Source organism: Lachnellula hyalina, assembly GCF_007821495.1.
Source record: "Lachnellula hyalina strain CBS 185.66 chromosome Unknown contig00013, whole genome shotgun sequence".
NCBI lineage: Eukaryota > Fungi > Ascomycota > Leotiomycetes > Helotiales > Lachnaceae > Lachnellula > Lachnellula hyalina.
In genome coordinates this window covers 1-23,174 of record NW_022157127.1, presented here as the reverse complement: position 1 = coordinate 23,174, position 23,174 = coordinate 1, and the positions used below count along the sequence as shown (strand labels likewise).

The window sequence follows — 23,174 nt, the reverse complement described above, 5'->3', positions numbered from 1 at the left end:
CTTTCAACTTCAAACATGAGCGCTCGAGAAAGTCCAAGCCTGGTGGCTGACGAGAAGCATACCAAGTCGGATGGCGTCCACTCGGCTGGTTACGGCGACGGATTGCCTGGCCACCACCAACTCGATGGCGACGACTCAGTCATTATCGACCCCAATCAAGGCAAACTGCACCGAAATCTGAAGGGGAGACATATGCAGATGATTGCCATGTAAGCCTTTTCTGCGATTGATCCTTTGCATTCGCGCCGTTTATAGGCGTCGAGCTTGGAGCTTGGAGCTTCAAATTCAACGCGTGTTCTTAGTCCCAGTTGCACACGATTTCTCAGTATCATATTTGTCCTACGACACACGCTGACTTGGCCTTAGCGGCGGTGCTATTGGTGCAGGTCTCTTCGTCAGTACCGCCAGTGCTTTCCAGACTGGAGGGCCTGGCTCAGTGCTTGTCGGTTTTATTATCATTGGTGAGTGCCGGACAACCAAGCGTCTGTTAACAATTCTAATGGCTTCATATTAGGTTTCATGATGTATGCATCTACAAATTCCTGCCTGTCGCGATGGTATCCTGACCATTATCTTTAGATACCTCATGATGCAAGCGCTTGCCGAACTGGCCGTCCTGTACCCCGTGAATGGAGCCTTTACCATGTACATTTGCAGATTCATTGACCCTTCGTGGGGTTTTGCCTGTGGATGGCAATACGGTATCAGTTGGCTCACTGTACTTCCTTTTGAAATTTCTGCAGCTTGCAATGTAAGAATAAACCCGGTCGTTCATCATCAAAACTAACGCCAGCAAGATCATTCACTTTTGGACCGACGTGGAGAATGTTAATGATGCCGCGTGGATCATACCGTTGCTTGTTGCTCTTACTGCCATCCAGTTCTTTGGAGTGAAAGGTTATGGAGAGGTAATTGATCACTTATGGACGATCAATATTTGTTGCTAATTGGGTCGTAGGTTGAATTTGTTCTCAGTACATTGAAGGTCGTTGCCTGCACTGGTTTCATCCTCCTGGGAATAATCATCGACTGTGGCGGTGTACCAAGCGATAACAGAGGCTACATTGGGGTCAAATACTGGTATGGTTATGATTACCAGATTTTACCAACCCGCACTAACCAAACGGATTAGGCATTCTCCATACAGTGCTTTCCTCAACGGATTTCATGGATTCTGTACCGTCTTTGTCACGGCCTCATTTTCCTTCTCCGGAACCGAACTTACTGGACTCGCTGCTGCCGAGGCCGAAGACCCAGCTAAAGAAGTGCCCAAAGCCACCAGGCAGGTCGTCTGGCGTATCTGCATCTTCTATGTTCTGACTCTCTTCCTCATCGGCCTCATTGTACCCGCAAACAGCCCTCTTTACGATACTGATGGAAGTGAAAGTCGTCATTCACCCTTCGTGATTGCTATCGAACTGGCAGGTATCAAAGCACTCCCTTCAATCTTCAACGCCGTAATTTTGATTTCCGTGATGAGTGTCGCCAACTCGTGCACATTTGGCTCTACCCGAACCTTCCAAGCATTGGCTCAACATGGTAAGCCATTCTACCATATCAAAGAAAAAGTTCATATCTAACAGCTGCAAATAGGTATGGGACCAAAGATCTTCGCCTACGTTGATAAGAAGGGACGTCCTCTTGTCGTTACCCTGCTTCAACTACTCTTCGGCTGTTTGGCGTTTATCAATTTGGATAAAAATGGAGGTGGAAACATCTTCACCTGGCTCCTATCTTTATCCGGTCTCTCTTCCTTCTTTATTTTCGGAAGTGTTGCTGTAGCCCATATCCGCTTCCGTTCCGCCTGGTAAAATACCCCTCCCCCACACAATATCGTTCCCGCTCTAACAACATTTACAGGAAACTCAACGGCCACAGCGTAGACGAACTCCCCTTCAAAGCCCAATTCGGCATCTGGGGTTCCTACGTCTGCGCCGTCCTGAACTTCGTCTGCCTAGCAGCCTCATTCTACGTCGCGCTCTGGCCCGTCGGCGGACCCAACCTCGACCCTACCACCTTCTTCCAAGACTATCTTGCCGGGCCCTTCCTCCTCTTTCTCTACGTCGGCTGGAAGGTTTACTCTTGGATCTTCGTGCCGGAGCACCGCCCGCTCTATGTCAAGATCAAGGATATCGATGTTTACTCGGGCTTGCGTGAGGGACAACTGCAACCGCGCGAGCATGTCGAGAAGCCGAAGAGGTCGCCTTTAGATTGGGCAAAGTCTGTCGTTGGACAAGTATTCTAATAGAAGTAGGCGTGTTAGCACCTCCTAGGGTTTAGGGGGTGAGGGAAGAGGAGGGAGGTGTGCATGCGTAGAAGGTGCGACAAGACAAGACTGTATAGGTAGTGGAATATCAGCATCATATAGACATGCTCTTAAACATCCTCCCAGTAGGATTTCTCAATTGTAAAGTGATAGTGAGATATAACCTTTTTCTTCCGCGTCTATATATCTCTTCTATTAGATGTATTCTGTGATAATTATTTCCGATTATAGGAAAACTTAAAGCTTGATCCTATCTATTTCACTCATAGCTGTATTCTATTTCCAATCAGATAGAGTAGCAAACCAACCTTTTACCACCAAGATGAATTACTTCATAAAAGCTGTAAGTATGTTATAATACCATCCCGGATAATTAAGTATAGTATAACCCCCACGTACTAAACTAGTGTTGTGGGGCTGACACCTCGGGTCATATCACGTGGTTTAGCACGTAACCCTATATCATGTATAGCTAACTAGCCTAGCTTCTTCACTCCTGCTTCCTTTCCTCGAGGCATACATACTTCATACAATTACTTTACCTGCACCTTCCCAAGACCCCTTTTACCCTCTCCCTCTCTTCCTTCTCTCTGCCCCCCTCTACACTACTACCTATCCTATACCAACTGTCAGCATACGAATTACTATATACTCTGTACCCCTCCTACCGTTTCGGGGTGCGGCACAGCACAGCACGGCACGGCATGGTCGGTCTTATAGTTAGCGAGACGCGGTAGGTAGGGTAGCTGACCGACGAGGGTGTGGGTGTAGGTGTGCAGTCCGTCCCGTCCTATCTCTCGCACCTCGGGAAATCTAATCTGGGTACTATACTCACTCTACTCTACTATATGCTGCCTCGGAAGGCATTACGGATAAGTAAACCCCCCGCTAGCTTAGGTGAAAGTGAAAGCGAGATGAAAACGACGGGTTTCTAATAATAGGATATGTCATTCCCTGCTTGCGAGCGATAAATCAATTCATTTCTCCGGAGCCTAGCTAGCTACGGAGTAAGGTGCGAGATCCTCTTATTGTCTATATACCGAGCTGTTAGAGCTAGTAGGTAGGTAGCTACAGTATGGTATTTACTGTATTAGTTGATAAAAAGCGAAAGCGAAGGTGAAAGCGAAAGTTCAAGATGGAGCTTGTATGATTAGAATGCTTGCTTGCTCGAGCTTGCATATAGTGTTATCTTATATATAGTGCAAAAATCCGCATATAATTCTATTAATTCTTTATTTCTTCCTTTCCTTCCTTCTGGGGAATTGGAGTGTCCGGGGTCTGAGAATTTCCGGTGCTAAAAAGGGAGATTCGGATAGATATAAACGGAACGGCTCTTACTGCAAAAGCTCAAGGATACCCAAAAATATTGCTATCTATCTACTAGTAAGTATCAGTCGCTTCTGTCTTTCAATCATTTCGTCTTGCTCGGGGGAAACCGTAAATACTACGGTTTGCTGTTATCTATTACCCCTTAAGGGCGGTTTCTGGTTCAGATGCCAGACGCGCGGGCCAAGTATGGGTCCGGGCGCGAATGATTAAGCAGCATTCGGGTCAGGTCAGGGTCCATTGAAGGCAGAGACCACTTTTCCTTACCCCCCCTACCTTCCAAACACAATTATAATGAGCTTCTTTTCTCATAACGCGGTCCACCAAGTCGTGCTATATCATACCTGTCACTCGTATATCGTTCCCGGGCGTCGAAGTCAAGAGTATCACCTACGGGCAGCACCACGCCGGCTACTAGGCCAAGAGCTGAAGGCGACTCTGGAGTTCTTTAGCACCTATAGTGCGAACGCTCGGGGAGCTGAAGCAGTGTAAGGCTCGAATCGGGGATAAATTTGAAGTGATCATGCACTTGGTAGTATATAATTGGTTCTACTGTCCACAGCCGGACTGTGGGTACCCAGCCCGACATCTTCGGAAAATGCAGAAGCATATGCCCCAGGCGCATCAGACAAAGGCTACTATGCATAAGTCAAGCCCGCTATGGAGGGAGGTTAAGTTTCAGACATATCTCACCGCGTTTGGACGAATCGATTACTTTCAAGTAATAGAGCATCCTTAAGCTAGCGTTACATCTCTAGATTCTTCCCTTAGCTTATTTTTTCCCTCTAGTATTCTTCAAATAGGCTTGCTTATCAATGTCAGATTTGTTGTTAAAGAGTCTTTTCCTTAAGGCTGCTACTATCTGCTCGTCTAGACTAAGTTCTCTCCAAGATGGTTTTGCCGGCTTAGTGTTTATAGTGTGTAGAGTTCTATAGATATAAAAATAACTATATAAAGCAGACACAAGAAAGAAAGATCTTGCAAAGTAGGAGGAGAGTCAGAGAGTTAGGAAAGAAGATAGCAGAAAAGATAGTTAGGAGCAAGAGAAAGAAAGATGCAAAGCGAAACAAGGACCGCCTTAATAGAGTAAAAAGTCTTAGGAAAATGTAATATCCTTACATATAGATATTTTTGCATGCTATATAAAGATAAGCAGACGGGGAGTAGTTCTAGCGGTGACAGATTTTGGATCCCTGGCTGGGCGGAAAGGGGTTAAGACTAGCTCCCTCGTTAAAAGTTAAGTCAACGATTCCTAACAATATAGGTGAGCAGACCTAAGCAGACCTAAGCAGCCCTGAGAAATGCTGAGCCGGCCTAAGCAAAGGTGGCGCAGCTCATGTGAGCCTAGGTGTCGAAATTCCGGTAGGAGAACAACTTCAAGAGCACCGACCGTATTTCCAAGCGAGCTGGTCCAAAACATGATAGATTTTTTGGGGGCGGCTACTGGTCATGTTTGGATGGCTGTATGTGGCAGATACTAGCTAGGATTGTATATAGGGAAGGGGTAGGTAATGCGAGTAATGCGCGGTAGTTACAGGTTTCTTTATTCGTTTATTTAAATCTTGTTCTATGTGCCCAACACAATACAACATGGTATTTCGAGTATTAATTCCTGATCTAATGGTTCATATCTAACTATCCATCTATCACAACGCCATTGGGTATCTATCATTCAAAAACCACGCTTGCTTGCTCCCTTCCTTCCTTCAAATGTCCCACTCCCATTATTCATCCCTCATATATCTTTCAGAAATGTTGCATAGTAACACCAACGCCCTCTTCCATCGCCATCTTAATCAATTCCGTCCCAATGACCAAATCAACGAGTCCGATGCCGATACTTTTATAAATCACATTGCCTTTGGTAAGCCACCGACATAGATCGTCTTTTGCGTTTTGCGACTTGTGGGTTTTCTTGCGCTGCTGCTGTTGCTTGCTGCTGGTGGGTGTACCTTGGATAGGGCTGTGCGAGATGCCGCTACTACTGCGGTGCGAGATAGGAGGCCTATGGTCAGTTGAGGAGCCGGTGCGGTTCGATTGTAGGGAGTCGGAACGTTGAGGCTGTGGGTGTGATTGGGGATGTAGTGAGGAAATGCTGAAATCCGGACGTCGAGGCTGCGAGTTTTCGGAAGAGGTAGCTAGCATGTCTTTCTCCGAGCTTCGTGAGTCCTTTCTCCTGTGAAAGATGGAAGGAAGGTGGTGAGGTCGATGTGACGGGAAGATATGCGACAGACCATGGCGTTCTTCGGGCGGGGAATCTGTCTTGCTGATTGAAGGTGAGAATATGGTTGTCATGGACAGGCCCTCGAATGAAGAGCGTGGTGAAGCCTCATCACTCATCGACGAATTTGAACTTTCCTCGACACTAGGCGCTAGACGCTCTAGCATCACCAGCTCACCCAATTCCACAACTTCCGTCTCGCGCAGCTTCGCCTGCGTCAACTCCCCCGTATTCGTAAGGCAAGCTAGCGTATCAACAATAATCACCCCGCCCTCCTCAGCATGCTTGTGCAGATGATGTCCCGCACCATGTCTCTTAACAGCCTGATGGATAATCTCCTGTGGAATCTCAATCATGCTATCCTTGTAACTCCCCACCGCAACAATCAACCTCCCCTTTTGCCTCCCCTGCGTCTCCGTCAAGATCCTATGATCAAACAGGGGTTCTGTACTCGGCGTCGTACAGTAAATAACATCTGCATCCCTGATCTGCTTGTTAATCATGCGTCGATACTCCTCATAATACGGCGTTAGCAGCGAGAAACTCGTACTTGGCCAGCCCTCGCGCTCGCGCACAAGCGGGTCGTATTTGTAGAAGTTCCTCAGGATGGACATAGCATTTTCGCTGAAATCGCGGTTGATAAAATGCACGTTTTTGATGGTGTGGCCGTGCAAGCACAGTGCGAGACGAACGTGCCAGAAGGCTTGTTTGCCGGTGCCGAAGACGGTTAGGGTTTTCACTTTGCGGCGGTGCAGGAGCAGGAGGGAGCTGGTGAGAGCAGTGCGGAAGGCGGTGAACTCTTGGGCGTTAATTATTCCTATGGGTTCACTTGTGTTGGACATCTGTGAGGAGAGTTAGACATGGCTTCATCAGGTGATTTAAGGAAGGGGGAAGGTGAAGTCGGAATAAATCGGCTCTATGATGAGAATATGACCGGCTCTCCTTTGCTTGGCTTGGCTTGGCTCGTCTTGGCTTACGTACAATCAGAAGAGCACCACGAGGGTTATTTGCTGGACTGGAAACCATCGCCTCCTCAGACTCACGGTCAAGAGTCTCACTGCTGCTGTCCTCGGGAACCGTAACAGTTGCCTGCGTAACAACTAGTGATTTATCAGTATTCGCTCAACCAATCTCGTTTGCTAGAGTTTCATGCGCACTCACCTTTCATCCCAAGATAACTTGAGCTTATAGCAGGCGTAAATCGAGTAGTAGTACCATGAGAACTCTCAACAGATGTTGGCTCTGGCTGGTTGTCGGCCGAACAACCATCTTTGGTCTTGCTGAGGGAATATTCATCCAGAGCTTCCCGGAGTCGCTCCATCATCTGGTGCAGATATTCTTTGCGGAGATCAAGCAGGAGATGCTGGATATTCTTGTTACTTAGAATGGTGAGAGGCATTTTGGTAGTGTGATTCGTGAGTGGTGTGAGTATGGGTATGGTTGAGATTTATTTGGAAAGATTGAAGATGAAGTTCTCATCTTCCTTTGGGGTAATTGTAGGAAGATTGAGTATTCCGAATCTTGTTTGAGTTGAGTTGAAGCTGAGAGGATGTGGACGTGGATGTGGATGCATAAAGGGAGAGAATTGCATTGTATTAACAATACCTTACCTTACCTTTCCTTTACCCCGCCGGATAAAGGTTGTTCCCATTCGATATCGGGACCCTAGACAAGTCAAGTAATATCGCCGATACCGGGTTTAAGGAGTTAAAGAATTGCCAAGTATAAGTTGACTCAGCTGATGGAGTTATAAGAGGGAATGGATGAAGAAATTGAAAATTTTCTATGAATGCAACGATGGCTGCTTGTTGCTTAAGGCGATGCTTAGTATCTTCTCCGAGTCATAAAACTTTCTAAAGTCGTTTTAGCATGAGGATGATAATCTGGAACAAATAAAATGTTTTAACCAAATGCAAGCCAGAAAGAGGCATCAGAAACTAAGAAGAAAGAGAGGCTCAAGATGTGCATATAAAAAGTCTATGTGACATTGCTTGATGTCAATTGATCAGCCGTACCCTGGGGGCTAGGCGGGTAGCGGGGTACCCTCCCCTCCTTACAAGCAGGTATTCAAGCTGTTGCAAAAGTGTAGAAGACTAGCTCGGGGCCACTGGACAAATTGAGAACTCAATCTTGAACAAATCAAAGGAAACGCATAGAACGCAATATCTGAAGTTGATCATTGTCCCATTCCATCTGAATCAAACTTTAGAGCCGCAGATCAATAGCAAATGCATGCAAGAAGCGCGTAAGGATATGCTAACACGACCATAGCAATCTGCCGTGGCTCAATGCCTTCGGCTTCATCACGCCGTCTTTGCAATATGCAGTTGTTGATGGTTCTAAAGTGGAGGCATTGAGAGTACGGTAGTTAAACCCGGCAACACCAAGCTAACTTCAGACTATAACGCTAGAGGCAGGAGATATCGTCACTGCCGCTCTTTACTAGATGAAGTATACTTCATTTCATGTTATTCAATTACAAATCGTACTAGCATCCAGACCCGTTTGATTTATAAATGTCCTTAAACCGCACAGGAAGATTCTTTTCTCTTTGTATCGCATCTTCAACCCGCAAACGTACCCAACTCAAGCCATCTTATTTCCCATTTTGTCAATTGAAAGCCAATATGAGCAGCGCCAGCGCTTCTACTCCCAAGATGGAGTATACGCGACTTGGGAACTCCGGCCTGAAGATATCAAAGGTAATCTTTGGAACCATGAGCATTGGCTCTTCGGATTGGCAAGAGTGGGTTATTGACGAAGCTGCCGCATTGCCCCTCCTCAAGGTTTGTCGCCCCACCATCCCCCAAACCTTTTTACTGATTTTGAACAAAACCAGCACGCATACGATGTAGGACTAAATACATGGGATACCGCAGATACCTACTCGAATGGATTGTCGGAAGTAATCATTGGCAAAGCCCTGAAGAAATACAACATACCCCGAAACAAAGTCGTCATCCTAAGCAAATGCTACTTCGGAGTCGGCGACGTTGGTTCCCAGCCACCTATATCAGCGGTTTCTTCAAACGATGGCGATATGGTTAATCAGGTTGGATTGAGCAGGAAGCATATTCTAGATGCCGTTGATCGAAGTGTCGAGAGATTGGGAACCCATATCGATGTTCTGCAGATTCACAGATTGGATAGGGATACACCGAGAGAGGAGATCATGAGGGCATTGAACGATGTGGTGGAGAGTGGAAAAGTTAGCTATATTGGTGCTTCCAGTGTAAGTGGCGTGGGATGATGTGAACGGAAGAGAAGCTCACTAGGAATAGATGGCTGCTTGGGAGTTCCAGACTCTTCAGAATATTGCAGAGAAGCACGGCTGGCACAAGTTTATATCGATGCAGAACTACTACAATCTGTTGTATAGAGAAGAAGGTATGATATCACCCTCCTTTCCACCCCTCGACCAAATACCCACTAACTTCTCCCAGAACGCGAAATGATCCCCTACTGCCGAGACGCGGGCGTTGGTTTAATCCCATGGTCTCCCATCGCCCGCGGGGCTCTGGCCCGCCCCTTCGACGACCGCTCCACCACGCGCGAGAAGTCGGACAAAATGCTCGACATTCTGATCCGAAGCAAAGAGTCCGAAATCGACAAGCGTGTAATCGGCCGAGTCGAGGAAATTGCCAAGAAAAGAGGGGTTTCTATGACTACCATTGCAACTGCTTGGTGTCTCAGCAAGGACAACGTCAATCCGATTATTGGTCTGAGTAGTATAGCGAGAATTGATCAGGCTGTTGAGAGTGTGCAGTTTGCTAAGTCGGGGAAGTTGACGAAGGAGGATATTAAGTATCTTGAGGAGGGGTATGCACCTAAGGAGAGACAGGGGTATTGAGCTAAGGCTGTTGCTGTTAGATAAGCAGCAGCTAAAAACAAAAAGAGACATTTCCAGCATTAATCTACCGGTTTGAGAACTAATTATAAAAGTACTAGTAACTTAAGAAGTAAGCTTATAGGCCTGGAAGTATATCCAGCTATTAGGCTCAGCGCGTTCAAGAATGATAACAAGAAGCAGACGAAGTTTGAGGCCATCGCTTATACCTTCCCTTTTCGGCCTACCGTCTACTTGAACCACCATCAAAGCAGTGTACCCAGCGGCGACCCAATGTTATAACAGAAATAGCTAAGCCATTAGACTGTATGCTCTCTTGCTCTAGAGTCTTGAGTAGTTGGACGACCCCATTGCTAATGGTATCTTTATACGTTTTGGAGCATCTAACAGGCCAATTGTTCAAAGTGGGGTGCTTACGAAATTCTCTTCTTCCTTAATTCCTAGTATTTCCTTGAGAGTTTTCTGCTCGTGCCTTGGGATCTCTTCCTTGTTCTCAGTTAGGAATCTCCGAATCTTCCTACGTCGAAGCTAGCCAGGCTTCCCGTTGAATTATGTTGTTCATCAGCATTCCAGCCCTGGGCTTTATCGCCCTCTCTTTGTTCATTGCCTACAGATTCATATTATATCCTGCCTTCTTGTCGCCACTTTCGAGCATACCGAACGCACATTGGACCTCTCCATTCACTCCTCTCTGGATTCTCTGGACCCGTTATCGCTGCTTCGAAAACCGCTCTGTCCATGCTGCTCACCTCAAGTATGGCTCCGTCATTCGACTTGCTCCAAATGAGCTTAGTATAAATGACGTGGATGGGTTGAGAACTGTCTATGCTGGAGGATTTGAAAAGGGCGAATGGTATTCAATCTTTGACAACTATGGGTATAACAACATAAATGCCCCTTGCGATTAGTTGAGATGCTGACGCCTTAGGAGTGTTCCATGCATGTTCTCAGCTTTGCATTCGCGCCCACATTCTGCTCGAAAGCGCATGATATCAAATGTCTATTCAAAATCGGTTCTGCACAGCTCTCCTGCTCTTGCCAGACAAGCTCAAGTCATACTTTACGACCGTCTGCTCCCTATCTTAACGTTACCTTCTGCTTCAAATGCTTCTGCTGGCATTGATATACACCAAATTTGGAATTCAACTACCATGGACTTCATCACCGCCTACCAGTTTGGCCTGAAAAATGGGAGCAATTTTCTTCAAAATGAAGCTGAACGTCGACGTTGGTTTTCGTTATACCACAGTCGCAAAACCTATACGTTCTTCAACCAAGAACTCCCTCGCTTGACCAAGTTCTTCAAACTTCTTGGCATTCATCTTTGTCCCACGTGGTCGATGAAGCAAATATAGAATTAGAGGCTTGGTGCCAAAAATGCTGTAATGCTGCAACGGATTATATGAACCAGACTAGCAAAGACGCAGATGTCGGCAACCAGCCCGTGGTGATGGAAGCCATGCTCGCTGGGATTGCGAAAGAAAGCAAAACCAAGGGCCACGAGTCTGTGCTCAATAGCACGACTCTTCAATACCAAGATCTCAGTATCGCGTCTGAGATGATTGATCATTTGGCTGCTGGCCACGAGACATCCGGCATTACCCTCACCTACATCTCATGGAATCTCTCCCGCGATCTCGCGCTTCAGGATAAGCTGCGAAGAGAACTCCTTGCACTTTCTCCCAAGACGTCACTCTCTTCGCCAGCCTCCGAGAAAAGTCTTTCCAGCCCAAAAGATCTCGATTCCCTCCCTGTATTGCACGCGGTCATCATGGAAACTCTGCGTCTCCACGCCGCGATTCCGGGTAGCCAGCCGAGAATGACACCTTATCCTTCTTGTACTCTGGGGCCATATACGAATATCCCTGGTGGTGTCCGGGTTCAAGCACAAGGACACAGTGTTCATCGCAATGCCGAAGTGTATCCCGAGCCTGAGAAATGGGATTACATGCGCTGGCTGGACGATGAGAATGGATATACCGAAGACCAGAGAAAGGAGAGGGACCGATGCTTTTGGGCTTTCAGTAGTGGTGGGAGGATGTGTGTTGGCAATAACTTTGCTATGCATGGTAAGAGTTCTCCAGATACCAATGTTCCCTTTCTTTTCATCCATGGGATGAATTACCCAGAACTTCTGAGACATGATAGCTCATCTCACTTGCCTAAAATATCGGGTCATCTGGTAGTTCGGACCCTCGAGACAAAGGCAGTTTGGAACAATTCCAACGCTTTTTTTTAAAAAAAGTGATATACATAGATGCTAACTAAAAACCTAGAAATCAAACTGGTTATTGCAGCTGTATACTCGAACTTCAGGACCCATATCGTAAACGATGATGGTATCGAGCAAACTGATGGATACACCGTTGGCCCCGCTAGCAACCAGCTGATATTGAGATTTGAGAAGGTTTAGGTTCTTAAATATAGTTGAATAGACATGGTGAATCGTTGAAGAACTGATGTTGAGATGGAATATAAAGACATAAAGATGTGTGGATCCTAATCTTACTACTAGTCTAAGTCAACTGTTAATCCTTAATACTGGGTTACTTCTATCCTCATTCCCAGACTTTGAAATGCTCTTTGAAGTTTCAGATCCGCGGGTATGGAAGAACTTGTAACGTCATTTTTATCCCCATTGTAAGATAAGATCTATAAGGCGTTATATCTCACCTAATAGAAGATCGTTTCAAGCTCCAGGAAAGGCCAAAGCAAGTGATAATCTGGGTCTGGCGTTCCCTGACAACATTCAATGTAGAATGTGGTTGTTCAACCCGACTCTTCTCAGCACCGTCGGCCCCATTGTCCAGACTCCAGTTGGCCCCCAAGCAGTAGCCACCCGCATCCAGCCCGCCAACCTCCTCCTCAATACGGAGACACAGTCTAGTTCCAATAAAGCTTCTATTGACACCAGAAAGTATGCCAGCAACTCGCCTCTTCGTTCCGAGGGGCTTCCGGAAGTCCAAGAAAGGCACTCCACAAATTGCATATTCGTACCAAGACTGCTATTCGGGGCTGTTTACAACACGAAGAAGCTGCACAACAATCTAGCTGTTCGCCAGCTTCCGACCTTCGGCAGAAAAGTCCATGTCCAATCGGCTGTTCGTGCCCCCATTGCTCGCCCAATTGTACTCTACCACTGCCGGTCCCAATGGCATTGCCAGCGCCGTTTCTAACGCCACGGACAGACAAAGAGTCCAAACGGTATATTCTCAAATGCGCGAGCCCTTGAATATTCGGTTGGAAAGCCAAGCTAACACTCGTCAGAACCCTGTTGCAGTTCAGAAGCCCCTCTCCACCTCCGACGAGCAGCACATGTCCGACATGCGTGCGACCCATCCATCCCAAGCAGCTCTCGCACTGCATGGCCAGTGAAGGAAACCCCGACGAGGAGGGAATGGTGCACAGCTTTGAGGGTGGTCATAACAGCGACGCATACCATGACTTCAACAAGAAATATGATGACCAAGAAAAGACCCTGACGAGAGTGATGATGAGGGCGCTGGGTATCAGCCCAACTCGCCTTTCAACCACCTTCTTGACAGTACCTCCATTAACTTGAAGTGGTGCATGACCCCCGCGATGAGCTCTGAGCGCCAGGTCTTTCTCGGTAATGTTTTCAAGACTGGTTAGACGTCTCTTCCTGCCCACCACGTAGGAAGCACAGGAAGATGTTATCAACCTGGCTGATAGTACGCAAGTTCTGAACTGGATGTTCTGGAAAGTTTCTGCCGCGTTTGATCGCTCTGTATACATATGGTATACGGATAACTGGTTCTCCTGCGGCGTTCGTCAATTTGGGGTCGCTACAGTGGGTTGATTTGTACCATGTTTACCTATGACAGAAGAAAATTTGTTCAGACATGTTTAAGTACTGGGCAAAGCGCAATGAACAAGTTTCTTTGCATCTGACAGCCTATAAATATGACTTCATACCTGTCAAGACTTTTGAGCTGGTATGTGGAGTAACAGCCTTATAATGAAGTCCTGAAAACGAATAGGTCTACTTGGCGGGATAACACCATCCACGACTTGAAGTTTTCTTACTCTATCCTTTTACAGAACGTGATATGAACGAGAAAGTCACACTTACACCAAGTCACGAGTGCTTGTCAAATCATCCCATCCACTGGGACAGAAATACTGTAGGATCTTTCTTTATTGCCCATGTCAAGTCTGTAGGTATCCGTAGGAAAAAAGGTAAAGTAACAAACGCCAAACCCGAGTCTTCTTCGCATCGGAAGAGTCCGACTCTCCAGGTATCCCTAAACCCCAAGCTTCAATCCCAGCATCTATACGCTCATACGCAGCAATCTATCCATCCCATCCCATCCCAATCAATCAACAAACCCCCATCAAGTATACGCATATCACCGGATAGCCATACTAGCGCCCCCACCCACAAAAACAAGCTCCCCATGATTTCCCTTGACAAGCTCCCCCTCCACTTCCGCCGTTTGATGCACACCCTTGCCCTCTCCATTCCCGAACCCGAGATCCCGGATCTTGCCTATGCCAATATCATACAACACGCCATGGATCTTCAAGCCGCGCTCTCGCACCGCCTCCTCGACAACCCACGTACTCATCAAGACCTCCACGCCCCTCTGCACATTCAACACCGCCAGTCTGCCCGCGCGCTCCTTCTCATCCACGATAGCCTTCAGCTCCTCTTCGTTGGCCGCGCGCACGGCTTTCAACGGCGTGAGCCATGCGTCCAACACCCCGCCGATCCGCGAGTCTGATAGCGCGCCCAGGCACCCGCCGCACCCCGTGTGGCCGCAGAGCACGATGTGCTGGACTTTGATGTGCGAGACGGCGTATTCGATCACGGAGAGGAAGGAGAGGTCGGTGGGGGATAGGATGTTGGCTATGTTGCGGTGCGTGAAGACGTCGCCGGGCTGTAGGCCGAGGAGAGTGGTTTCGGGAACGCGGGAGTCAGAGCAGCCGAGCCAGACTGAGTCGGGTGTCAGAGAAGGGAAGGGAAGGGCAAGTGAAGGGAAGGTGAAAGTGAAGGGAGAATTTTTGCTGGGGTTGATTGATTTGTTGAGGGGGAGGGGGACGTACGGATACTAGGTGATTGCCCCTCGGCGAGCTTTGGGAAGAAGGTTGGGTTCTGATGGCCTTTGTAATTTGCCCATGCATCGTTCGATTTCAGCGCATATTCGAAAGGATCTGTATATCATGAGCCTCGCTCGTGGGTCTCATTCGTCCCCATCCCGTCATCCAACCCCAGTGACTCGATCAAGCACGTACCTTGTTGCGAACTCATTATGTCTCGTCTCTCTCTCTCTCTCTCGTAAAAGCAGTCTCAAAAATAAAATACAATCAAGGGAAAGAATTCCAACGTCTGTCTGGTCGTATCTGTCCCGCTCAAAGGGAGGGGATATAATGTAAAAGCAGAGTTGAGTGACGTTGGGTGGTAGGTAGGTAGAATATGGAAACAAAGAAGAAGCTCGGTTGTAGGCTGCCCTAATTTAGATACTCCGGTCCGGGTACGGACTTTCCTTTTCTAATCGAATTCACTGATTTGGCGGGATGACTTGGATTTTGTTGAACCGAGTACGGGAGGAGACAAGGCGATAACGATAAGCCAATGAGAGGGGTCAATTGCTGCACACTACTCCCGTTTGTGCGCAAATGCCAGACTGACTTTTCTCTCGGTTGGCTGGCTCGCTGGGCTGGCTTGGTGCAAAGATGATCTGAGGGATTATGTCCAAGTAGGTACAGTAGGCAACGTACGATGCACAAGAAGGAATATACTCAAGGTGGGGAAGGCGGGGAGAAGGAAGAGGAGAGAGAGGAGGGAGAGAAGGAAGAGGAGGGGAGGAGACGCATGTAAGAAGTGCGGTCAAGAAAGAAAGTGCTTCCACTGTGCGGCGTCTTCCGCCAAGTCAAGTCACCTCTTGAATATGATACTCTCGTTATGTGGTTTGCTGGCTTGGCTGTCTGGCTGTCTGGCTTGGTGCCGAGCTTTGCCATGACGTTGCGTGAATATGGTGACCCGTGGCGAGACACGGTTAGATCTGGTCCAAGATCCAAAATCATGAAATCTTCGCTGAATTCCGATAATACTCCGCTTCGGGCTTTTCCGCGGTCTATGTGCAGAGTAATCGAAAGGTAGTATTGATATGAAGATACAAGTTGTCAGTTGTAAGTGTTGAGGCTCTTAGAAACAATCAAGGTCCTAGACGTCGATCCAACACCCCCTCGTGTTATGTGGGTAGGCTTGGCTTTACTCCCCCTTAATAAACAGCATTTGTGGGTCAAATCCCTATAATATGTAGAAATCTATAGAACTGAATGGCTAGAGCCCTTGCTGGTAGCCCGTGCTAGCCCTGAAGCGTACTTGTAAGGTCCTTGTAAGGTCCCACTAAGCCCATAGACGTAGTGATATCATTAGCTTAGCCCTTGTATTTACGGTAGAGAAACCCACAAATGCTCTTTTTTAAGGGGGAGGGGGAGAGTATATGGGTTCTAAGTAAGCATCCCGCGCGGGTTTGAAGCGAGTTCCAGGAGTTGGCGTCGGCGTGCTTGACTTTACTGAGACTGGAGAAGTGGGATGAGATGGGGTTTTGAACCATCAAAGCCTTCGCCTCTCATTGTAGAAATAGATCGTCCGTCTTGCTTGAGGAGGCTTGTCAGTACTCATATCACTTGCTGGAACTAAAGTACAATATCATGCGCTTGAATTTTTTGCATTCCTAGCTAAAAGATCCGCAATCCCATGCCATGATATCATAAACGCCAGCAGACCCTTTTCATTAAAACATCTAGATCTTAATGGCAGCATCAAGAGCCTTGCGCTTCTTCTCAGTGCGGGCATTGGCCTTGGCACCCATGATACCACCACCCCAGTGTCTCTTGGCCTCCTCGTACTTCTCAGAGTAACCCTCCTTGATGGCCTGAACCAACTTGGACAACTCAGTCTTATCCTCTGATCGGACCTCAGTCAAAGCAATAACAGCAGCGGTCTTCTTGTGGACGACCGTGCCGAGTCTGGCCTTGCCCTTGATGATGGCGTATGGGACACCCATCTTCTTGCAGAGCGCAGGGAGGAAGATGACCAACTCAATGGGGTCGACATCGTTGGGGATGAGGACGAGAGCAGCCTTCTTGTTCTCGACCAGGCCGACGACGTGGTTGAGACCGTACTTGGCGGCGTATGGCTTCTTGCTCACATCCTCCTTCTTCTTACCCTCCTTGATGGCGGTGGCCTCCTTCAACAAACGCTCCTTCTTCTCAGCCTTGGCCTCTGGGCGGTACTTGTTGAACAGCTTGAAAGCTTGGGCGGCGGTGTTGCGGTCGAGAACGTTCTGGAATTGGGCAATCGCAGGTGGGACCTTCAGGCGCAGGTTGAGGATCTTCTTTTGGCGTTGGAGGCGGACATACTCGGGCCACTTCACCATACGCGAGAGGTTGCGGTGGGGTTGGATGTCCTGACCGATGCCGAAGTTACGGGTGCGCTTCTCGATGAGAGGGTTCTTGTACCATTTAGCAATCATTCAAGGATGCATGGGGATGAACGTACCTTTGGGGCCTTTTTCGATCCTGCACCAGCCTTGGACTGGGGGAACGGGGCAGGCGCTGCCTTCTTTCCGGCTTTTGGAGGCTGTCATTGAGAAAAGAAGACATCAGCGAATATGTTCACTAATAGTCTTCTTTGAACTCTAAAGAGACTACACTGGCATTGCTGCACAGATGTAGCTCAAGCCAATTCATCATCAACGCCCGGAGGCAGTCAATGGAAAGCGCATCTCGACGTGCGATTAGTCGTAGAGGTACGAGAGCGGCGGCGAGTTGTATCACAACATGTTTAGGTAGAGAATCAATTAGAGCTTACCATGATGTCGAGTTGCTGGGTTGGTGATGCAACGATTTGTCGAAGGAGTTGGCGATGGAGTTTGGAAAAAAACTTCGTATTGCGAGAAGATTATGTGCGAGCTGGAGAATCTTGGCGCTCGCTTACTGGCGTGCATTTCACGTGCACTGAACTGACAAAGAAGCTATTATAGTATCACGTGATATGGTGGGGTCACTTTTTCCGACCTCGAAATATTCATGACTCTGCATATGATTTAAGAAAAGAGAAAGTATCCAGCTTCACTTTTTCAAAATGGCACCAGCACTCTGTGCCATATGCAACGATTCCAGAGCCCTTATCATCCGTCCAAAGAACCACCAAAAACTCTGCAAGGCCTGCTTCGTCGCCATCTTCGAAGCTGAAATCCACCACACAATAACCACCACTTCCCTCTTCTCCCCAGGCGATCGGATAGCAATCGGCGCATCCGGCGGTAAAGACTCCACTGTCCTCGCATCTGTTCTCAAGACCCTAAATGAGCGATACAACTACGGTCTAGATCTTGTGTTACTCAGTATTGATGAAGGTATCAAGGGATATAGAGATGATTCTCTGGAGACGGTCAAGAGGAATGCGGTGCAGTACGATATGCCGCTGAAGATTGTGGGATACGATGAATTGTATGGCTGGACTATGGATCAGGTTGTCGAGGCTATTGGCAAGAAGTCGAATTGCACATATTGCGGGGTATTTCGGCGGCAGGCGCTAGATCGAGGGGCGAAGATGTTGGGAATCAAGCATGTGGTTACTGGGCATAATGCAGATGATGTGGCGGAGACTATTTTGATGAATCTATTGAGAGGAGATCTGCCACGTCTGGCGAGGAGCACGAATATTGTGACGGGCGACGAGTCGAGTGAGGTTCGAAGGAGCAAGCCATTAAAATACGCATATGAGAAGGAGATCGTTCTTTATGCGCATCACAAGAAGCTGGATTATTTCACCACAGAATGTTTATACAGTCCGGAGGCCTTCAGAGGGAGTGCGAGAAGTTTGATCAAGAATCTAGAAAGGGTACGTCCGAGTGCTATTCTGGATGTCGTACGAAGTGGGGAGGATATGGCAAAGTTGGTGCCAGAGCAGGTCACTGGAATCAGCCAATGCAAGAGCCAGAAAGTTTCGTTGTCAAGTGCTGATGGCGAAGAAGAAGGCGCTGGCGGCTGCGGTACGAATGGAAGGGATAGTGGTGGGGAAATGGCTGATATGGAGAAGAAGTTGAAGGAAGACGAGAAGGCATCTTCTCGGGAGGTTGATATCACATCAGCGGTCTCGAGTCAAACGAGCGGTCAACGGCATGATAGAATACCCATCAAACCAGAGTCAGGGAAAACTAGAAAGCAAGAATCCAGCCGAAAGCTCACGCGGCAGACCCTAGGCACGTGCAAGAAGTGCGGATACATGTCAAGCCAAGAAGTCTGCAAAGCATGCGTGCTTCTCGAAGGATTGAACAAGAATCGACCCATGATAGAGATAGAGGTGGATGCCGCGGATGAGGAAAGTTCGACGCTGCGGAGGAACATGGAAGGACTAGCTCTCGCAGCCGGGTAGTAGACCCAAATAAGTAACAAGTGATCTTTGAATAGTGGCCTTGAGTGTGAGGCATTCGATACCAAGTGGCTTACTGTGAAATTTCGTTTTGCTTTGCATGCTGTGACCAGACCATGTAGTTGTGGCGGCCTTGCGAAGCCGGGTTTGGAACGGTGATGGTATATCTATTGTGCGCCACTTCTAGTTCATTCCTGTGCAAGTCTTGTTCGGAGAATCCTTGCGTGCAATTAAGTCGTGTGCAACTAAGTCAAACCACATTTCACCTGCCTTGCTATTGTATGATATGCATGCTATGTTGTGCATTTGCAAGGTTTCCCGATACAATCGCGCGGCTTTAGGTTGATCTACAAACACGAGACTAATTGTCGCTCTAAAGTAGATATAGGCCGAAGTTGACCATCTCTCGCTCATTCCTGAATTGATATAGCTGCTCATCTAAGTAGATCAAGCGTAGCAGAAGTGAAGTACCTTATTTAGTTCACCACTCATAACCCAATAAGAACCACGACACAAGAGTGTCCAAGAAGAGTTATATTGCCAATTTCTCGTTATGTTATCCCACCAACTATAACTTTGTAATTGAGATCGAGACAACCCTACTTTCATATCCAAATCGCAAAGCATTCAATCCAAAACTACCTTTTCCAAAAAGCTCCCAACACCATCCATCCCAAACCCACCAACCACATCGCAGTCCCATGCCAAATTATCTCGCCGCCCCAGCACCAATAAGCTTCGCATAGTCCTCCGCCAAAACCTCCACCGACCTCCCCTCCGCCACATTCCCCGCCTTCGTATTAAGATTAACACCTTTCTGCAACGCAGCGCGGGCTTTGTCGCTCCAGTATTTCTCTACATCAAAGCCACCATCTCCGCGAATCTGCACAAAGTGGAAATACGATTAGCACAAATCTAGCATGGAAAGAAAGAAGCTGGGTGGGGGTTGTGTACTTGACCAATGGCAGCAACGAATTGAACCGTCTTGCGGTCGGCGGGCAAGGCTTTCTCGGTGCAGAGGCGCGCCCAGCGCCCTTCCATGAGCGGGCGGTCAATGACTTTGCTGTTGAGGGAGTCCATTTGTACGCAGAAGCCCTTGTACTTGAGCACATTGGCTAGGCTGCGGAAGTCTGCTTTGTACTGTGGGAGCTTTAGCTCTTTGCTGTGCGCGGGTTGTTGTGGTGGTGCCATTGTGTATATCTTGTCGTTGATTTTGATGTTGGTTTGCGTTTATGGAATTGCTTGGGAAGTTGCTCGAGGAGTCGCTTTGGAGATGGAGGGGAGGGAGGTGGCTTCACGGTGAATTTTACAAAGTCGGTTTTTCGATCGATGACTCGTTTCATACCACCGTGCAGCATTGATGGAATTCACATAGTTCATATTCATATTTCATGGAAGGGTTGTTTCCATGCCTATTCACTTCTATTGCTACCATTCTGAGATACAAAGTATCCACCCAATTCCCGTCACTCTAGTTACTCCTAATGTCTTGGCGTCACGAGGACTTCTCTGATCCGCATTCGAGCCGCATGCTCGTCTCTAGCTCTCTAGCTCTAATACCTGTCCGGAACCCGTATTCGTCTAGGTCAGCGCCATCAATCGTCTTGCCTCAATCTTCTCTGTTGGCTTTTATCATATCAGTGACCGATCGCTCGCTCGCTACAAAATACTAAACTGACTGACGTTGATATTGAGCTCAACCCCTGCTTGCAATGCCTTCTCTGCTTTGCCCAACCAGTATTCTCTGGCGTCGAAAGGTCGGAATCCATTGTATCCATTTGTCTGTGAATCTTTCTGTAATTGAGAGTACAGACAGAAATGTGGAGCAATGCTTAACCTACCCAGCCAGAAAGATCATCCAACTCATCCTGCATCCTCTCTACACTCCAGCCAAACCCCTCTCCATGTGCTGCGATCTTATGATAACACAGTATGCGCCACAGCTTGTCCATAGTAGGCCGGTCCACAAACTTGTCCCCGTTGGCAGCATCTACTCGCGCGCAGAAATCTTCATACTGCATGGAGTCGTAGATCTCGTTGTAGTCTTCTGGCACCTGGGAAAACTTCACGCTGGCCTGAAGAATCAGGTTGAGATGTAGTTGCACCATTTGGTCCGCTATCTCCTTATATTCCATCGGCTGGGTCATTGCCATTTCACCGGTCGACATGATGGATCCCGTGGGGGCTCAATGCTGCAATGGATCTATTTATACAATACTTGATATTGAGGACTTGTGGGAGAAAGTTGCGGAGATCAGCCTTGGGTGATGGGAATGTCTCACAATTACTCAGTAGAGTAAGTTAAGCGGCATCGAATATTAAATATTGAATGGCTTGTTGTCCGGAACGGCTTTTTGCATTCATTCCTCGTTTAGTAAAGACCTGTAGTGTGGCCTCTCTTCATCGCAACCCGCCATAGCTTGGTCAATTTGCTGCTGCTCTACCTAAGGTACTTTTAAAAGCCATACCGTTGCATGTATAACTAACCTACTTGCCAACTTTTATTCATCGTCGTTGGACTTCTATACACACCTAGCGCTTGCTTTTTGCTTCGGATACCAAGGTAAAATAGTTAGTTACCTTCTCGTACTTGACATGTGCCTCTATTACGTAACCGTCGTTGTACGGCACTGCTATTCTACAATCAGTCTTATTGTCGAGTTCAAATGTAGTAATCGGTCACTAGCGGTAGTAAGGGGGGAGGGGACTTTCGCTTAACTCTAGCGCGGGACAACAACGATAATAGCAATAGATGATAACAATATATCTCATTCCATATGTACCTAGCTAGATTCTTTATAATAAAACCACCCCACCCGAGGTGTTTGCTCTCATCAGATTAACGAGACGAGGATTCCTAATAAATTAATGCTAAAAAGAAGAGTATATATAAAGCAAGGAAGGAAGAAAAATACACCCCACCCCCATTTCCTTTAATATCCTACTACTCCTGCTTTCCGCGTTGACACAAGCCACAAATTGGAGAATCCTAAGGAGGGTGATAATACGGATACGCTTGTATATAGGAGTATATTATATAATGTTGCAAGTGCCAGCTTTTTGCACTTAAAAGAAGAGTTGTAGATAATAAGACAAGTAGGGAAAGGTTGATAGGGTACCTAAAGTAGGGGTTTTAAGCGTAAGGTAGGTAGGTATACTACGGAACAGAATTGTAATACATGATATGCGCTAAAGCCAATGATCAAGAACCCAAAGATAAAGAATGAGAAGCATGATTAGTTGATTGTATTTTTGTATAGATGCCATAGCTTTCATACGGCTTCTAACCACGCGTGTCCCAGGCTCTGTTCCGTAACCTAGTATATATCCAAAAGAAAACTAAAATCAAGGCAAGACAACACCCTCATCCCTCCTCATAGCTCTATTACTATCCGCCTCTATCCTACGCATCCTCACACCATGCCCCCGTCCAAACATCCCCAGCATAAGCGGCAGTGGCACCACGACCATTGCCATGACGGTCTGGAAAATAAGCGCCCGGTACATATTCCCCGGCGGGTATCTCGTACCATCATCCGCCGTCCCGTCATCCTTCCCCCCATCTCTCAACGCATCCGAAACAACAATAAAAATACCCCCCAGAAGCTGGCCACCCGACCAGCAGATCGTGCTCGTGACTTCGGGCGAAACAGGATGCGTGATCTCAATCATGTACTCGAGAACCACTGGCACTAAACTGAAAGACGCCGCGCCGAGGATCGCAAGAATGGCAAAAACGGCGCCCAAACTCCTTGTTTGGGGAGCCCAGGTGAAGGCTAGATAACAGAGGGCGATGATCGGTACTTGGACCTTGATAGCTATCAGATAGCTCTTCGTGCGGTCGATGATGGGAGATGTGATGGCGGAGGTTACGAGACCGACGACGATAAGTATGCCGCCTGCGATGCCGGCGTCGGTTTCGGAGAAGGAGTAAGGCTCGAGCATTTGGTTTATGAGCGAGGAGATGCTGTTGAAGAGACCGACGTAGAAGGTGAAGGGGATCATGATCATGTAGAATTCGGGCGAGGAGAAGAGGAAGCGCAGGGAGGGGAGGAGAGGTTGTTTAGCTTCGTGGCCGGATGCTGAGGAGGGGGTTGGGGGGTGG

General features: G+C 47.6%; 7 protein-coding genes across 7 annotated transcripts; 4 read left to right on the top strand and 3 right to left on the bottom strand.

Moving 5' to 3' along the window:
- Positions 1–15: 15 nt before the first annotated feature.
- Positions 16–2,245, top strand: LHYA1_G001725 (putative amino-acid permease; the record flags this gene model as incomplete). The annotated part of the gene is made up of 9 exons (XM_031146705.1): positions 16–209; positions 367–461; positions 515–524; positions 580–751; positions 798–908; positions 959–1,080; positions 1,133–1,539; positions 1,594–1,807; positions 1,861–2,245. 9 exons carry the CDS (start codon positions 16–18, stop codon positions 2,243–2,245), a joined length of 1,710 nt encoding a protein of 569 aa, XP_031008677.1.
- A 3,093-nt stretch (positions 2,246–5,338) lies between these two features.
- On the bottom strand, positions 5,339–7,212 carry YGL159W (Uncharacterized protein; the record flags this gene model as incomplete). Its single annotated transcript, XM_031146704.1, has 3 exons — positions 5,339–6,655; positions 6,795–6,913; positions 6,975–7,212. 3 exons carry the CDS (start codon positions 7,210–7,212, stop codon positions 5,339–5,341), a joined length of 1,674 nt encoding a protein of 557 aa, XP_031008676.1.
- Positions 7,213–8,440: 1,228 nt separating this feature from the next.
- Positions 8,441–9,663, top strand: vrdA_0 (Versiconal hemiacetal acetate reductase; the record flags this gene model as incomplete). The annotated part of the gene is made up of 4 exons (XM_031146703.1): positions 8,441–8,599; positions 8,653–9,045; positions 9,095–9,200; positions 9,257–9,663. The coding sequence occupies 4 exons, from the start codon at positions 8,441–8,443 to the stop codon at positions 9,661–9,663; spliced, it is 1,065 nt and encodes a 354-aa protein (XP_031008671.1).
- A 548-nt stretch (positions 9,664–10,211) lies between these two features.
- LHYA1_G001722 (Tryprostatin B 6-hydroxylase) lies at positions 10,212–12,073 on the top strand (the record flags this gene model as incomplete). Its single annotated transcript, XM_031146702.1, has 4 exons — positions 10,212–10,537; positions 10,589–10,887; positions 11,088–11,729; positions 11,937–12,073. The coding sequence occupies 4 exons, from the start codon at positions 10,212–10,214 to the stop codon at positions 12,071–12,073; spliced, it is 1,404 nt and encodes a 467-aa protein (XP_031008670.1).
- A 1,957-nt stretch (positions 12,074–14,030) lies between these two features.
- On the bottom strand, positions 14,031–14,932 carry LHYA1_G001721 (Carbonic anhydrase; the record flags this gene model as incomplete). The annotated part of the gene is made up of 3 exons (XM_031146701.1): positions 14,031–14,617; positions 14,728–14,835; positions 14,917–14,932. 3 exons carry the CDS (start codon positions 14,930–14,932, stop codon positions 14,031–14,033), a joined length of 711 nt encoding a protein of 236 aa, XP_031008673.1.
- A 1,501-nt stretch (positions 14,933–16,433) lies between these two features.
- RPL8B (60S ribosomal protein) lies at positions 16,434–17,506 on the bottom strand (the record flags this gene model as incomplete). The annotated part of the gene is made up of 3 exons (XM_031146700.1): positions 16,434–17,144; positions 17,192–17,272; positions 17,504–17,506. 3 exons carry the CDS (start codon positions 17,504–17,506, stop codon positions 16,434–16,436), a joined length of 795 nt encoding a protein of 264 aa, XP_031008672.1.
- A 270-nt stretch (positions 17,507–17,776) lies between these two features.
- On the top strand, positions 17,777–19,072 carry ncs6 (Cytoplasmic tRNA 2-thiolation protein; the record flags this gene model as incomplete). The annotated part of the gene is made up of 1 exon (XM_031146699.1): positions 17,777–19,072. One exon carries the CDS (start codon positions 17,777–17,779, stop codon positions 19,070–19,072), a length of 1,296 nt encoding a protein of 431 aa, XP_031008709.1.
- Positions 19,073–23,174: the final 4,102 nt, after the last annotated feature.